The following is a 17,803-nucleotide window of genomic DNA, read 5'->3' on the forward strand; positions in this document are numbered from 1 at the left end:
CCAGAGATGCAAGCGTAGCAAACGATCTGCGGGTAAGTCTCGTTGGAGTATTCCGGTCTCACTTGACTATTAAGGAGCTCTAGAATAGCGCAGCACGAGCCCTTGCGGTGCGGTCGCTGCCATGCGCATGCGTCGTACGCTAGCCGCCGTTCGCGTTCACGGCCCACCCGCAAAAAAATTCGAAATAGCGTGCGGTGATCGCGGCCCGTGAGGCCAGCGAAGTGCTGGTGTCTAGGCTATGTATAGTTTCCGTACATTTGAGTTTGCGGGGCAGCTAAAGTCCCTAGATTGTTCCCTAGAAAGGGCAAAAGTTATTCTAAAGCTCATATGGTGCCCCCAACGCTCGCAGCGCCTGCAAACGTTAAGGAGTTTTTGAATACCGTTTGCAAGCGCTGCGGGCGTTGCGGGCGTAGCGGGCACCATATGAGTTCTAGAATAGCGCTTGCCCTGCTGCAAACCGCAACGCACGGTCGCAGTGACACCGTAGCCTCAAAACTAGCGCGTGCGGGCCACATGCGGGCTGCGATCGCCGTACGCAATTTTGTATTTTCTGCGTGTGGTCCACGAACGCGAACGCCGACTCGCGTTACGACGCATGCGCAGTGGCAGCGACCGCACCGCAAGGGCTCGCGGTGCGCTATTCTAAAACTCCCTATTCTAAAGCTCCCTATTATTGCTGTATGGTTTTGAATCAAATGCAGCGTTGTGGAGGCTACGCAAGAAGTAGGCCAGCAAAATTTGTAATCACGCATCTGTCGCGATTGGATTTCATAGTTGTAAACGTGGCCTCTACGACTGGCTCCATCGGCGCGCTACCGGGACCGATCGCGGGAACGACAATGCGAAAACAAAGGGACGCTAAGCGATCCGAAACAATCTATCGGCAACCGTAGAAATAACGTGTTTGCTTAGTTCTAAGACACAAAGCATTTTGCGTGTATTATTCAATGTAAAATTTAGAATGTCGCATTACAGGTGGCCAAGTCGCTGAATTATTTCTTTGGGCGAACGCATCTACTTGCAAGAAGCCTTGCTAGCTTCCACAGCGTCGTAGCTAATCGATGAAACGTCGTATATGGGTGAACTGCTGCTATCCTGAATGGACGATAGTTTCTTGTTGCAATGTTTTCATTCCACTACACCATCCAGAATCTCGGCAGGACATGAAACGTCCATGAACCACCCAGCGGTCGATTGGCTGGTGCCGTTGTGCACGAGTCCACAACGGATTTGTATAAGCGCTGTAGAAAACTGGCCGAGGTTGAGCAGTTTCGCGTGGCTCGTCGAGGGCCGTGCTGCGCATGCGCGAGAAGTGACGTCACATGGCGCGCAGTGGTTGCTTCGGAGCAACGCCGACTAAATTTCAAGGCCGAAAGGCTACCGCAGTGACGTCAGAGGGTGGGGGCCCAGTTACGCCGCTAACGCGGCGGAAAGGCTGTGTTTCGTTCACGTTTTAGGAGAAGCAACGCTCCCGCTCTCGCAGCTGCTGCGGCTTGATTGGGCCGAATAAAAGATGTGGAAAAAAGAGTCTTACTGAGCATGTTCAGTTGGGCAACTGGGCCCCCAACCTCTGACGTCACTGCCGCAGCCTTTCGGCCTTGAAGTTTAGTTGGTGTTCTTCGGAGCCATGCAGGAAGGAAAAAGAAAGGAGAAAGCACCGTTCAACACGAGATCAAAACGTCAGAGCGCGCGGCAAACTTTAGTAGCCTCGGTGACAATTCGTTTTCGAACCTCCTGGAGGAGCTGGCCGGTCTGTGCCGAGCTAGAACTCTTCGATTAAAAGCTACCGCATGGCGTACCACGAAATTTCGGCAAGTCTCGTTGCTTGCGTCATCTAGCCGGGAAAGGTCTCGTGTTGGGCCGACACTACTGGCTTCAAAACGACCTGGCTTGACAGGGCTGGCTCCGTGACGTCAGGCGCCCTCTTTTCTTTTTCTTCCTCCACGGTCGGAGCCGCAGCCGTGCATGCCTGGCCATTCTGCGCATGTCATAGCCGCGGCAGACTCATTCTGATCCATGACCTCCACTATAAACTTTACATGCTCGTGCACCTCGAGCCACGCAGCCCCCTTCTTTGGTCGCGCCTGCCAATCGGAGTGTTTGCCAGTATGGAGGAAGAGAGCGAAATTGCTGCTCAGCGGCGCATAAGAGCGGAGAACTTGGCTCATCGGATCCCCAAGTAGTTGCCTGACAATTAGTGGTTCAGCGTTGCATGAACGAACGGAAGAAGGCTAAACGTGCTGCGGCGACAACGGAGCTAAGGGAGCAACGTCCTAGCAAAGTGGCGCCGCCAGGAGGCTGAGCGACTCGCCCGACCATCTCAGCAGCAGCAGCAACAAGACGCCGTCGATGACGTCAAGGCTCGCCGATTGACTCACTACGCGGTGGCACTTAGCGAAAGCGTCAGGGTGACTCGTATATCTTCGAGGCGGACTTCGTAAACAATCTGTTTGGATATGTGCGCGACGTGTGTGAAAGACTGTGGCACACGAGAGACTCGACGCTGACGCACCACGGTGGTCTAGTGGTTCAAGCACGCGGCTTCTGACCCGGAAGTCGCGGGATCGAATCCCGGCCGAGGCGGTCGCATTTCAGATGGAGGTGAAAATGCTTGGGGCCGGTGTGCCTATAGATCTGGTGCTCGTTAAACTCCCCAGGTGGCCGAAATTTCCGGAGCCCTCCACTACGGAGTCTTTCTTAATCATATGGTGGTTTTGTGGGACGTTAAATTCAGTGGCGGATCCACAAGGACTGGCGGTAAAAGCGATCGCCCCCCCCCCCCCCGTTTGTTAGCACTCCCCTCCCTCACTTCCGACGGTGCTCGTAGCCCTCCTACTATGACCAATTAGGAGAAATTAGTGAAACCACTCTGAGCACACATTAACAGTATTGATACTATGAAGGGGTTTTTTGCTAGTAAAAACAAGTCATGGCCACGCCCCCCTCTCCGGTGTTATTTCTAGTTAAGCCTTTACCATTATTAATTAAAGACTTGGCGCCATTAAGTATAGTGCCATGCGTGAAACCGTCGAGTTTAGCGACGCGGTATAGCTCAAGCTACGTATACGTATATCCTGGCATAGCCGAGCTAAGCCACCACTGTGAAGTTTTTCGTTCGATGCGCGTAATGGGGCCCTCGCTCGTTTTAATCTTTCCTTCGCTACGCTTCGTTCGTGGACTCATCTGTCCTGCAGACCTTACGAACTATATAGCACACGCTATATCCCGGCTGCGGCGGCTGCATTTCCGATGGAGGCGGAAATGTTGTAGGCCCGTGTGCTCAGATTTGGGTGCACGTTAAAGAACCCCAGGTAGTCTAAATTTCCGGAGCCCTCCACTACGGCGTCTCTCATAATCATATAGTGGTTTTGGGACGTTAAACCCCACATATCAATCAATCTATATAGCACACGCAGGCAGAGACAGGAAAAAAAAGCGAACGATAGCGCTCACAAAGCCAAAGAGCAACAATAACTAAGTATGCGATAATGATCATTTTAAACTTTGCCTGCTTCATTTCGGTGTGCAACTAATCTATATCCTGTTTAGGAAGCATCACGGAGTGAGCGCTCACGCAATTCTTTCTGTCACGATCAAATTGATAAGGTTCTGTAAGTTCAAGTGTATACGCTTATCCTTCTCGTTTTTAATCACCGAACGCCGCTCGAAAAATGGTCCACAGGCTCGGATTCTACAATGCACAGGCTAGTGTAGCCGGTTGAGACACTAAAGAGTAATAGCCGAGCGGCCCCAGCGGAGCGCAAGACAAAAGGAAGAATATAGCCGAGCGAATGATCCGCTTGTTTCAGCGGAGTTTTTTTCTTTATTGCCTTCTTGACTACAGGTCAAGATAGTGTGACAATCACTATCACACGTGTTTCATGCGTGATAACGCGTCAAACAAAGATATTACATCTTCAACACAGTCGGTAGTCTTATACACATCTCGCACTTTTATAACAGCTTCCACGAAACACTCATTAACGGATAGAACTCTCACATCACAGTATCTGTACGATAGCATACTACACCAAACCGAATGAAGACCAAGTAAAAATATAACATCCAAATTTTGCACAGAACTATCACAAGGCAAAAAACGAATTCCATATGAAGTAAGGGGTAAATCTTTTTTTAAAGTCCTCTGTAAAATGTCCCAAAAGAAAATAGCGTTCTTAGAATCAATCAGCGAAGTAAATCGAAGCGCAGTGCTGCGCCACCTGTTGAACACGGTTGAAGCTACTGCCGATCGAGCAGAGGCTGTCCCTAGATACAGTGGCTAGAACACTATTCTAGCCACTGTACCCTGGAGAACGCTCGCACGCTGGCCCGCTGCGCACACTCCGCTGAGGGGACGAAGTGAGCGAGCGAGCGGCTGAGGGGACGAAGTGAGCGAGCGAGCCGCTGAGGGGTCGAAGTGAGCGAGCGAGCGGCTCGCTCGGTAAAATCGCTGGCTCGCTCAGCGTGCCGCGCACGCGCAGTTTGCATTCCGCTCGGTCGTTGGCCCGCTCAGCTGTCACTATACATCCTTTCACAGGAAGGGAAAAAAAAGATTGCCCGCAGCTTCCCTCGAGGGAACACTGAGGAGGATGCCGAGCATATAATTGGTTAACGGGGTGTTAAATTTCGACTTACTTGGGTCGATGGCTAAATTGGTTAACGTGGTTGTGAAATGGGGTGTTAAATTGCGACTTACTTGGGTCGATGGCTAATTTGGTTAACGTGGTTGTAGGGGGGGTGTTAAATGAGTGAACACGTATGCGAAAGGGCGGCGCTGGTCGAAGGGACGTCGATCATTGTGTTTGTGGATTCGTTGGCATTCATTTCACCGCGGCCTCGGACGTCGACGCGCCGTACAAACCAACCGACAAGCGGCAACTGAGCGAGCGAGCGCCGACCTTGAGTATATATACAGCGCGACGGCGCATGCGCTGTCAGCTGTCGAATGTTCTCGAAGCGCGACGGCGCATGCGCGCGTCAGCTGTCGAATGTTCGCGAAGCGCGACGGCGCATGCGCGTCCGCTGGAGAATCTGGAGAATTGTAGATTGTTCTCGAAGGGGAGAAGCGCGCGCGCGGCACAGATGGTGGGCGACGGCGCGACGGCGCATTCGCGCGTCAGCTGTCGAATGTTAGAGAAGGGGGAGAAGTGCAACGGCGCATGCGCGCGCGTCAGCTGCCGATGTTCTCGAAGCGCGACAGCGCATGCGCACGCGTAAGATGGAGAATGTACTCGAAGGTTATCGAAGGGGAGAAGCGCGACGGCGCATGCGCGCGCGTCAGCTGCCGATGTTCTCGAAGCGCGACGGCGCATGCGCGCATCATCATACAGCTGGCGAATGTTCGTGAAGAGGAGAAGCACACGTGGTGTGTAGAGGAGGAAGGATGCACAGATGGTGGAGGAGAGAAGCGCGCGCGGTGTGGAGGAGGAAGAGATGCACAGATGGTGGAAGAAGGAGGAAGAAGCTTGCGGACGGCGCCGCACTACAAGCCTCGTGTATTAGATGCTCCGCATCTAAAACACCGCCATGATTGGCTGTGCGCGGGAGTACAAAGGCTAAGGGCGCAGCGTTGTCAGTGCATTTTCGAGAGGACGCGCCAATTTGCACAGCCCAAGGAGGGCTATGGCGGCGCCCAGGGAGGCGTTTATGAAAAGGTGAATAGGCACCCGACAGTGAACCAGAAGACGCAACGAAGCTCTTTGGGCCGCCTCAGCATTGTTGGTACCGACCGCCATGGATACTAAGAAAATGGAACGCTCGCTGAACACAGTGACACGCTGAATTGTCAGTGCTCTTTTTGGCACGTTTGCAAAGAACGCTACCTGGGCGCTTACATAATCAGCCGTGACCGCTTGCTCACAACTAAAAAAGAGAATGATATGCACGTGCAAGTTCGGTTTTGCTGCGTCTACTCGCTAGGATACGCATTGGAAGACTCGGTTTTGCTGCGCCTATACTCATAGGCTGTGTGTTCTGGCGCTACCATCAGATCTCGTTAACTGCATTGCCGGGTGCCTATCCATTGGTATGGCCAAAGCATGCGTGAGTTTGTGTATGTAAAGCAGTGCAACAAGCCTTTTCATTTTTCCTTATCGGCCAAGTGTGGGGATCACCACGCTCCGTCTCATCAGGGCACGAGCCACCATGGCATGCGCTGATGACGCGGAAGATGATTTTAGCGGATGCGTGAGTGACTTTTGGAGTTTTTTCAGCGTCAGAATTGCGACGAAATCCCAACAGCAGGATATTTTTTGCTGGCCCGCCACCGCTGCCCACGGTGTGCGTATACACTGTCGTGTACGTTAACAAGTGTAAATTCACGAATTTCACAAGGATGTGTTTAATTGTTTCAAACTTTTGTAAATTAACGATCGGGCTTCACACAATGCACATCGCGTAACGATTGCTTGGCGTAAAGTTTCCCGAATGCTACAATGTGCTCCGCCATATTTTTGCATCGTCATCAGCTACCACAGCATCGACAAGGTGCACGTAATTACTTACAGGTGTGCAGCGCGTGCCTCACTTCAGCATAAAATCACGAATAATAACACAGTGGTTGCGTCCGTATACTTAGCAAAATTATGACTTCGCAAAATTATGACGTCAGCGAGGAGACACTTGCCACGTCTGTGTTGCCCTTTCCCCACCACAATGCACCACGAGTTTGCACTCCTCACTCCCCCCCCCCCATTTTTTCCCCAGACGAAATCCTGCACACTACAATGAGAGTGAGCATCTGACAATCGTACCTGTAGAAGTAGCCCGAGAGTACTTACAGCGAACTGCAGAAAGGCTCGAGCTTTCGCAGTGACCGGGCTGCATATTCCGCGCAGCGCGGTTACAACCCATGCGTGGCAGACCACAAAACTTCGACATTGATAAAATATTCTATTCGAATACATATGCTCGGAAACACAAAAAACCTCAGTGCGGGAGACGGTTTTTTCTTCGTGGAACCTTCGCACCGGTTCAGCATGTCTTTTCGAGAAAGACGTCACAGAACGCCTGTTCTGGTTCGTAAGGTTCTCTCCCGCAGTGTTTTCTTACGTCTTCCAGGTGGACGTTAAACAGCATCCACGCTACCCGGGAGCGAAGGCGGATGGTGCCGTTTCGGCTGGCAAGTTGGTACTGCAAGCGAGGCAAGCACATTCGATGAGAAGCTTTGCGCGTGATTTAAGTAAAGCTTATAACCACGAAGTTTCATGACAGTACACGAAAAGGAAATCTGGCGCTGTAGTCTGTAAGTCTGTATGGCAGCTACAACGACTCAAACTTTAGTCTACCCGGGAAAGAAGGCTATATTTTCCACTTCACCACATGTCCCACTTCACCACATGTCCCACTTCACCACATGTCCCACTTCACCACATATCCCACTTCACCACATGGGTCCTGTTAGGCAAAACGACAGTGGGACACCGGTGGCAAAACCAGGGGTGTGCCGGCACGTGTTGTGCGGATAGCGCGTGCATAGGCCCTTAGAACCAAGGAGGATTAAAGAAAAATTGCTGGAGTAGAAGCTCCCGCAACGCCTTGCCAGCAGAAATGAAGCCACCTTTTACCACTGCCAAGATGGCGGAAACATGCTATTTTCTGATAGTGCCCACTTGAAGATCAAATGGCTCTAATATGTTATGTGAATGCTGCGTTAGTTCTGTATTAAAAGATGGTTGTTCCCGGCGAAATAACACACAGAAACGAGTATGGATGACTAAATTTTCAAAGAACTTTGCCTCCAGTTAGAGGCTCACTAACTAGTAACTGTAAAACGCACTTGGAGCACTATGTGACCCACAAAAGTTCCCACATTAAAACTCGTTGGGCGTGCGAGGGAAATGCTTCGTTTTCAAACGCTGAACGAGAATACTTTACCATGCCCCTAGTAAGATGGCCGCCACAGCCGCCATCTTGCCAGAGGAACGGCTTCACTTCTGCGCAATAATTTCCACCCCAGCAATTTTTTAGAATCCTCCTTGGGCATACCCAACCGACACCTAGAAATATTAACCGGTCCTCTGTGACCCTGCCGAGCATGTATGTACGCAATTTCCGCAACCAATGGAGAAGACAACGCAATAACAAAAACAACGGTGGAGGGGAAAGACATCTAATAAAAAGAAAAAAAAATCGGCAGATCCCACGTACCTGGGAATCGACGTTATGCGAAGCATGCGGAGGGAAGGTGACCGTGTTGCAAGTTATTTATTGAGCGACACGTAATGAAACGACGGTAAATATATGTACAAATGTTGCAGGCACAGACATATGTTGAAGAGTTGCGGGTGTGTATATAACCAGTTGTTTGCAGGTGCGCAACAATGTCAACTGGAACGTGCGCTTTAGCAACAGCAGAAGCTGATAAGAAGCGCTGATGCTCGCGAGAATGCTGGCCCTGGACACTGCTACATCAATCAACTTCACCGAATGGCAACTAACCACAATTGACGTTAACTCGACTTGACGGCTGTATCAACGGGGTACATATGTAGTGTTTATAAAATTGGGTAGGCAGCACTGCAACCACTATTGACGTGATAAGTAGTTCCAAGACCTGGCGTAGCTCTGGGGTAAAATGCTTCATTGCCACGCAGAATGCTTGGGTTAGATTCCGGCTGGGACCCTGAAATTTATTATTTCAATTCGTCGGGTTGACGCAACCGAATTCGGGTGTTTCTTAATGCTCGTGCGTTGAAATTGTCCATGTGTGTCTTCGTCGTTCCTAGGTAGATACGAAGTGTCAATCACCTGTGGCACATACCCGCATACCAGCAACACATACCCGCCCGTGGGTATGTGGCACTGTCTTGCGGGGAGTGTTTGACGATGTACGCGACGGGATTGAGACATAATTCATGTTTTGACCAGCGCGTCATATTCGTCAAACCATCTTACCCTGCCATGCTCATTTTGGTTCACGCCAAGTTAAGGGGGTGATCACGAGAGCAACCAAACGTAAGCGGCTAGATAGATAGATAGATAGATAGATAGATAGATAGATAGATAGATAGATAGATAGATAGATAGATAATTGATTCGATATGTGAGTTTTAATGCCCGCGTGGCGAAATGCACCCGTAGCATGAGGCGCACGACTGATGACGTTGTCTATACAGTGCGTGGATTAGTGACGTTGTCACTCGCCGTTGTCAGTGCATCTAGCGCGCTTTTTCTCGTGCTTGCTTCGTTGTCGGCGAGCTGTTACTCGCCGTTAATACTCGGACAAAATGATTTCGCCGAAGGTGTCGCGCTGGTGCAGAGTGTTGAACCCCTTTCTGTTGGTTTCGGATCGTCACTACACGCGCGCTGCGCAGCCCACGTGCTTTCCCAGCCGGAGAGAGAGTCGCGCCTTCTGTTTTACATTCGGATGTAAACAAGAGAGGAGAATTTGCCCAGTCAATATGGCCGACTTCCGGCTTCACAACGAGTGACGTCGGGGCCTCTCCTCAGTTGTTTCCTTCCTACACGCTTTAGGAACTTTAACGACAGTTGGACCGCAGTGCCACGAACTAGCGGTGGCGAAAGGCGGGAATTAGACACCAAGAGAACATGGCAAGACATGGCGTCCAAGGTTGGGCGCTGTCAGGTTTTCTCGGAGGCCGTGGTGTGGCGTATTGTGGCAATGCACTACTGTACTGACCTTATATGCGACGCTGGTCTTGAATTCCGAGAAGAACACTCTCGTCCTGACGCTAGTATTCACGAATGCACCGAACCCGTATATATGAGGGCCCACAAATTGGTCGTCACTGACTTCGGTGTTCTGCCCGCAGATCTGGAATGAAGCAGCGCCGTTAATGAGTCGACCTGTAGCACGGAAACACACACCGGCCAACCATTGGCGCTCGCGCTCATACGCGTGCGCACACCTCAAAATGGTAGTGCAAAAAAAAAAACACCGAGTGCCAAGGGTGTTTATTTGCAGTAGAACTCTTTCCCGCGTTCCACCCGACGGTGCCTTTTTTTTTTGTGCAACGCCGGATCTTGAACTCGTACCAACTTGCCTAAATGTGAAATAATCCATACACGTACATATCCCTTCACTTTCTTTCTCTCTCTCTCTCTCTCGCTGACTCACACATACAAACACAGTCCGTGGATCAGTTATAACTCAAAACAAATCAATCGTTAACAATTGCGGTGACTAAGGTTTGACTCCACCCTACGTTGCTGGTCAGCTACGAGTGGGAAGCAGATCTAGTTGAATTTTGGACGATGTTTACAAGTTTGACTTCAGCCTGACGTTTAACGGACATGCCCTTTAATAGACGGCTTGAGAATGGTGGCGTTAGCGTTCGCTTGATACGATACATCGTTTTGCTCACTTGACATGGCTGCTGAAGAAGATAGCGTGTCACGCATGCGCAGTGGGGACAAGTGCCCTAACCACACGTACGCGTTCCCATATTCCATTCCTGTGCTGACCTGTTGAGGTGTCCTCGTAAGGAGAGACAGTTACAGGTGGGCACTTTTCTTTTCCTCTGTTATAACGTCATATATCAGCGTGCGGCACACCTTTTCTTCATTGTGGGAAGCTACGTGGAGCTTCATATCGGGAACCCTCGAGGCATCTCTATAAATGTCCCCTCCCTATCGAGAGGGCGCGCATAGAGACCCTTCATGGGGCTTTCCGTATGTCACTCCGTCTCGATTCGCGCCATAGTGAGAGGGCGCGCACCTTTCGGAGGGTTCTCGATATGTAGCTCCGCGCAACGTTTATAGATACTTTTTCAGTTCCGTAACTCCGCCGCCGCAGGCGGCCGCCGGTTTTACCCGGGCAGTGAGATGGCGCCACAGTCGCGAGTTGCGCTGTCGCGGGCGCACGTGTTGCCGGTGTTGCTCCTCCCCGCAGTTGCTTGGCCGCGTGCGCGGCTGTCATCGCGCTTTTTTTTTCTCGTTGTTGTGACCGTGCGCGCACGTGGTTATCCTCGAAGACTTCGATCATCTGTGAATTGTGACAACCTAGCACTACCGGCCACAGGACGTCTCGGAGCTGCCAAGCTTTACGATGCCAACTTGCTTCGTGCCCGGCTGCACCAGCGGGTACAAAAGCAATCCAGAAAAGCGGCACTTTTTTGCACCGCCGTCCGATCCGCAGCTGCTTGAAAGGTGGGTGAGAGCTATTCCCCGCGCCGATAAACTTCTGAGCAAGACATGCAAAGTGTGTGACGTGCATTTTATGCAACATGACATTGTGAAGACTTACAAGCATGTCATTGACGGCCAGGTTGTTGAAATAGACCGCGGCTATGAAATAGACCATGGCGATAGACCATATGACCATATGAAATAGACCATGGCGATGTTGCCAGAGCAGATGGCGGACAACTAGCCGACCATGCTTTGGTCATAATGTTCAATCCAATGTTCGACTCATGGGTCCAGCCAATTGCAAGTTATGCCACAAAGGGAGCAGCACCAGGCTGGGTGCTGGCAAAAATGGTGCTAAATTCTGTGCTGCAGCTTCATGAACATGGCGCCCGAGTCCTGGCTGTGATTAGCGATGGAGCCGGTAATAATAAATCGATGTGGGCGCACCTTGGAATCAATGGAAAGCTTGGCAGCGCCCAGTGCAAGATGCAGCACCCGTGTCTTCCCAGCGGTGCATATCTCCATTTCATATGTGACGTGCCACATGTTATTAAGTGTGTCCGGAATCACCTGATGAAGCACAAGTACGGACAGGTATGTTACAACCAAGACTTGTCAACTGCACAGTATTTCTTTTGCCATATATGTGTTTCATGAATGTATACATGTATGTGTATTGTTGCAGATTGGGGATCATAAATTGAACTATAACCACTACGAGCAGCTTTATGATGCCGAGAAGAAGGTGGAGATAAAGGTGGTACCAAAACTGACCGAGTATCACATCAAGCCTCAGAAGCTTCAGGCCATGAATGTTCGCCTGGCAGCTCAAGTAAGACATTTAATATGACCTTGCTTGTCACCTGTTTCTTAGTTTATTGTAATGTGCTGAATGCTCCTGCTACATACACTTAATATTTCTTAATGTAAACATGGATTCATTGGCAAACAACATAAGTTCATCTGGCTTGCAACTCGATTAAGTGCACTCGCAATCGAACTAAAATATGAACCTCTTTTTCAGCTGTTCAGCCGCAGTGTGGCGATTGGTTTGAAAATCTACCGGCAGCTAAATGTACCCGGCTTTGATGACACTGCAGGAACTGAAAAAGTTACATCCCTGTTAAATGATCTTTTTGACATTCTGAATGCGAAGATCCCCCAGGCTGGCATAAGAAAAGGTTCCCCTAAAATTAAGGTAAGTGGTTTGTGTATTGACATTATGTGAGCAGCAAAAAAACCTTGTGATCAATTCTTATATTTCGATACACTATTCCCACTTTCTTTTGCACCATTTGTATCACTTTTGTTATAGTTTCGTAGACTATTTTTCATGCATTCACGCATAATGTTTCAGTTCCTGGAGGAATTTCTGGACATGCTGAATCAGACGGAAGCAAGAAAAAATGTCAAACTCATCGCATCAAATCAAACTGTCGAGTCCTTGCGCGTCACGTTGATGTCAGTGTTATCCATTATAGAATTCTTACACAACGAGGGTGTGAGCTACATCCTAACAGCCAAATTAAACCAGGATCCACTTGAGGTAAGAGTTCTGTTGCCGCGAGGCAACCTAAGGTGCTTACATCTATACTTTTTTTGCAGAGATTTTTTGGCCTTGTGAGGTCATTTGGAGGGGACGAAGACCATCCTACAGTGACCAAGTTTAGCCAGTTATTTAGGCTACTTTCCCTCTACACCCCTGTCAAAGTGGCTGTCAAAGGGAACTGTGAGAGCGGCAGTGATCGTGTTTTGCTTAGCGCTTTTGAAAGCCTCGGAGAAAAACGTCGTGAGGCCCTCGTTCGGAAAAGTGCAATGAAAGATAAAGTTTGGCAGCAGCTGATGTCCATACCATTCCATGCCCTCTCAAGTGATGCCGACGATCATGAATACAATGCACCATCACCAGAAGCGACCGCCTTGTATTACCTGGCAGGCTACGTGGCTTTCAAGTTGAAGAAAACTACACGCTGTGAGGTCTGCAAAGAAGATGCCCTTGGTAGGCGTGATTCACTGTCGAAGGAGGCCATACTGGTCATCGAGCGCGAATACGTCTGTGGCAGCCTTGCATACCCTTCAGAAAAACTGCTTGCGTGTGTGAGCACGGTAGAACGCACTATAAAGCATGCTAGCAAAGGCACATGTTTTGGTGACTTATTTTGGGATGTGCTGGATGCTCTAGTGAAGAGAGGCACAAATATTGTTGGCTGTTCCGAGCATGCTAATCAGCTTACTGCTCAAACAATTCACTTTTATTTAACAACTCGTATGCACTTCTTCGCACGAGCCAAATGCTTGGAGAACAGCAGTGCCGTTCGGGCACAGAGAGAGCGCAAGAAGGCAAAGCTAGTTTAACGAACTTCGCAGTAAACCTGCCGACAAATCTGTGCCGTGTACGTGTAATGAAATGTGTACGTCAGTTTTCGATCTATTCGTGAGGCGTTTTCCCACCGCAAAAAAAAAAAAAAGACGAATAGCAGTGTTTCATTCATCCAACAAAATTTACTAGTCGCCAAGTCCTCATGTTACGTAACCCCGAGTGCTATAAGTTTAAGATTTCTATTTCTTTTAGCGCGCTGAATTGTAAACTACTAATGTGGTCTTGATGCAATGGACACAGGAAGGCGCAGGGTGAAGCGATCACTTTGTCACTGCGCAAAACGGATGCCTGCGAAGTACGTACAGGCTTTTTTTCAAGTTCGTGAGTCATACAACGCGCACGAATTAAAGCGCGTGGCCTCTGTTAAATAGCGAGAGTAAAGACCAAGTACACTGTTCGCACAATTCTCACTCGGGCGCACGCAAAGGCTCACGCGACACCCTTCGCGCTAGCAGACGACTCTCGCTCTCCTAGCGCAAGGCGCGACTGCAGCGCTGCGGTGGCGGGTGCGGCGGCCGGCCGCCTTCTCCCTGGGCGCGGCGCGAGGAGTTGCGGAACTGAAAAAGTATCTATAAACGTTGGCTCCGCGTACCTTGAAGCCTGTAGCGCGTACGTGGGGTTACCTTGTTTACTGTAAACTCCCTAATGTCAGATCGTAGAGAGAAGCGACTGTGGAGCTATATGTGGCTCACCGCGTCCCTGCTCGTCAACGCGGACGCTCTGCACTTTTTGTTGATGGATCCGACGATGTCGCTCGCGGGATCCTCCAGTTCGTAATAAAGTGTGCCCATCTCAAACGACAAGCCCAGCGTCTTCGTCTGCCTGGTGGTGGCGTCTGTCAGCAACAGCGGCCAGAACTTCGTCTGCAAACAGATTCCGTGCGCATGCGGCAAACATCGTACCAGCACTAGTTATTAATGGGGTTCTGACTTCTGAAACACAAATCTTGTGTTTTTAATGACGATAGTCTTTCTTGGGGACCTTCGACGCAAACATTTTGGGCTGTCTGTGTGTACATTTGTCTGTTTGTACACTCTTAACGGTACTCAGTACCTTAAACGGCACCAGACGATACCCCAAAATGGCCGACCCCATCCACAGCGCCCACCAATATTGCTCAAGCTTCAGCGCTCATACTTGTGCGATCGCCAATTAAAAAGCAATTATTGCGCATATCAGAGGCAACACAACAACACGTATATATTCTGTATGTGCGGCTTTTACTGGAAAAGGCATCCATAAGTAATTCTAATGACCGTATACAGTCATTATCACGCTGCGCTGACCATGGAACGCTTGCACGAATAGGCAAGTGTTTCCAGCGCTTTGCTAAATCGACACGGTGGTGGCAGCTACCCATCGCCTTTCGTTCCACACCTTATCATTTCTGAGACGGGCACGCACGCTCGTCTCAGAGCCACGCGCTTCGTTTTCCAAGATAACTGCCAGATAGCGCGTATGTCTCACGTGTGACGCGGCTTGATGCGCTCGTTCGCCTCCGCTGCACGCTCGAGGCATTCTAACGCAGCGCCTCCAGAATACCATTCACCGATTTTCTTGCGCAGAACATCAAATAAACGTTTTGTTCCCTCTCTCCAGACGCAAGACTATCGTCTTTCGATGACATTTGCAGTGTAAGATGTAGATACGGGGCATTTTTTTTTCTGCTGCAATGCAATTCTGGGGCCCTGTTAGTCATAACGTGGTACATCATTTGCTGGAATGTATCATGAATGATTAATTCTAGGATACTCTAGTATTAGCGACCAGTCTAACTTTAGGTTTGAGAGAACTCCAAAAAACATGCCGCCGGGTGCAGCCAACACCGCCCACACTCTAAGAGGTGTTGGTGGTGCTATCCTTATGTAGCGTGGGGCACGTTCGGCCACGTCTGCAGAGAACTGTGACGCACTTCTGCATGGTTTACACCCTAATCAAGTCATTTCGAACAAGAAATCGGTAAGTAGTCTCGCCAAACATAAAACGTACAACGCGTGCGCCGCGCCCATGCACTCGCGAGTAGTCGCCGAATAGCAGTGTGCTGATGCAAACACAGCAAATTACTAGTAATGTCGAATATGTCATCATCGTAACTTGTATTGGCTGTAGCATTGTGGCGTGAGGGAAACAAGGGGGGGGGGGGGAGGGAGGTCACCGTCGACTCGCTTTCGAGGGATTCAATAGTAATTTAGCTTTTACGTATACTTGTTAACGCTACGATGCCGCCGGAATACTGGATTGCCTTCACTGTGTTACCGGAACACCTGCTTTTCAGTGTCTCGGCTCCCCATACGTAAATGTTTGCGTGCGTACGTAAACGTACACCTTTACGTTTGCGCAAACCACATATGGTGATCATAACCACATTTCAACTATATTGAACTTAGACGAATCACTACTGCGGTGAAATCACGAGAGGCTAAGGTACTCGGCTGCTGACCCGCGGCAGGTTGCGCGATCGAATCCCGGCTGCGGCGGCTGCATTTCCGATGGAGGCGGAAATGTTGTAGGCCCGTGTGCTCAGATTTCGGTGCACGTTAAAGAACACCCAGGTGGTCGAAATTTCCGGAGCGCTCCACTACGGCGTCTCTCATGATCATATGGTGGTTTTGGGACGTTCAACCCCACATGTCAATCAAATCAAAATCAGGAGAGGTTTTTTACCGTGTACACTATCCTCTTATGCACAAAATGGGGGGAGATGTACAAGGTTACCGCAACGATGATCTCAATACCTACGAACTACGATACATACAAAAACAGTCATGAACACGTTGATTTACGCTTAATACTTTTTAGGTAAAGACTGAAAGGATTACTTATTCCTAATAATACCGCTGCGAGGACTTTGCACCCGACAAATGATACGCGATTTATCTGCAACAACATTTTTGTGGTTGCCTGGTTCATCTTGGCCCCGCAAGATGGCGCCACTTAAGAAGCCTGTTGTGGGGCTCGCATGCATGTTTAAGTCTCCGGTGTTTAATAGGCCACCATAGCTTTGGTAATCCGGCTGAAACAATGTGATCGGTATCATCGTTCTCACTTCGACTTATTTTGACCCCGCTGAAGTCTATGGAATGTGAATATCACGAGTTTCCGGGAACAATTGCGAGATAGGTCGGTAAATGTAAAGACCATCTGGCGGGTAGCCTTCGTTCTGTCAAAAGTCTACATTCTGCAAAGGCCCGCGCATGTGTAGATTTTGTCAGGTATAGGGAACCAGTGCTGGAGTTTCAACGACCGCCCTGGCGGTGTGAGCGCGCACTTCTCAGCTGCTCCCGCAGACGATTGTTGGCGGCTGGTAGAGGTGGTCCGTACGCTCATCGCCGTAACAAAAACCAAAGGGCACTGGCGGTACTTCTGCGTATTCAAGTGCAATAATATATAAAAAGAGGTAGGACGTACAAAGAGGAGGCGGCGTTGAATTCAAGCGGTCAGGCGAGCAAAGTTCTGCTCTCGCTCTCCTGTCTCTAGTGCTGTCGGGCTAGTTTCTAAACCGAATGACGCGTGTATGCTATATACGAGCGTATTATGCAACATATGGCACATGTAAACTTTTTTTTTATCTGGCCTACTGAACGTTGAGTCGTGCACTTCAGGACTGACGAAGCTTCCATGCGTCCGTCCATCTGACCACCACCACCAAACTCCATCTGATGCCACCGCATCCACAAGACTTGTGCGGGGCCACGTTGACCTGTACGCCTCTGAGTTGTTATAAAAGGTACTCTCGCGGTGAACATTCGGCGTTGAGGTGCCCCTGTTTAACTTAATTTATGCGAAAGACAGGGTTCTTGTTACGAACAAAGCAGCCGACTACACGAATTCAAACCCTCCAAGATTACGTTCCTACATCTATTAAATTATCAACCTTGAAACTAGTGAAACTGTGTCCCCGTGTGATATCGTGCATCACCAAAATGAGGCAGCAGATTTTGGCCCCGATGTACGAGATACAATCCTGGCTGATGCTTGCACGATGTGACATTGAAATATATAGAAAAACGCACCAAAGCCGCGTTACGGTCATCCTCCCTCGCGCTGTAGATGTTCGGTGGTATGGCGTTGCAGTCGGCTGTGCTCGGTACTTGGTTCACCGAAGACACGGCGATGACCGTGTCAGCTGCGAATGTGCTGCGAATAACGAAAGACGCAAAACCTGTACGAGTTAGCTCGGTTGACGTCCTCCTCGTAGAAGGAATTAGCGACACTTCTCTTCACTGAAAGAGCACGAATTACACCTTCCGTAAGAGAGTAACTGCTGCACACTGTCTTGCACGAATTACACCTTCCGTACGAGAGAAACTGCTGCACACCGTCTTGCACGAA

The 17,803-nt window shown here is 49.7% G+C and overlaps 1 protein-coding gene across 1 annotated transcript in view; it reads right to left on the reverse strand.

The window, feature by feature from the left end:
- Window positions 1-1,834: 1,834 nt before the first annotated feature.
- Window positions 1,835-17,803, reverse strand: part of LOC142766114 (uncharacterized) — a 34,307-nt gene continuing 18,338 nt past the window's right edge. The window contains exons 7-9 of the mRNA XM_075867963.1: window positions 17,485-17,608; window positions 14,164-14,334; window positions 1,835-1,978 (exon numbers count right to left, since the gene is read on the reverse strand). Of these exons, the coding sequence (XP_075724078.1) occupies window positions 1,835-1,978; window positions 14,164-14,334; window positions 17,485-17,608 (439 nt within the window). The remainder of the gene's footprint in view (window positions 1,979-14,163; window positions 14,335-17,484; window positions 17,609-17,803) is intronic.

This window comes from Rhipicephalus microplus, chromosome 6 (assembly GCF_043290135.1).
Source record: "Rhipicephalus microplus isolate Deutch F79 chromosome 6, USDA_Rmic, whole genome shotgun sequence".
NCBI classification, from domain to species: Eukaryota; Metazoa; Arthropoda; class Arachnida; order Ixodida; family Ixodidae; genus Rhipicephalus; species Rhipicephalus microplus.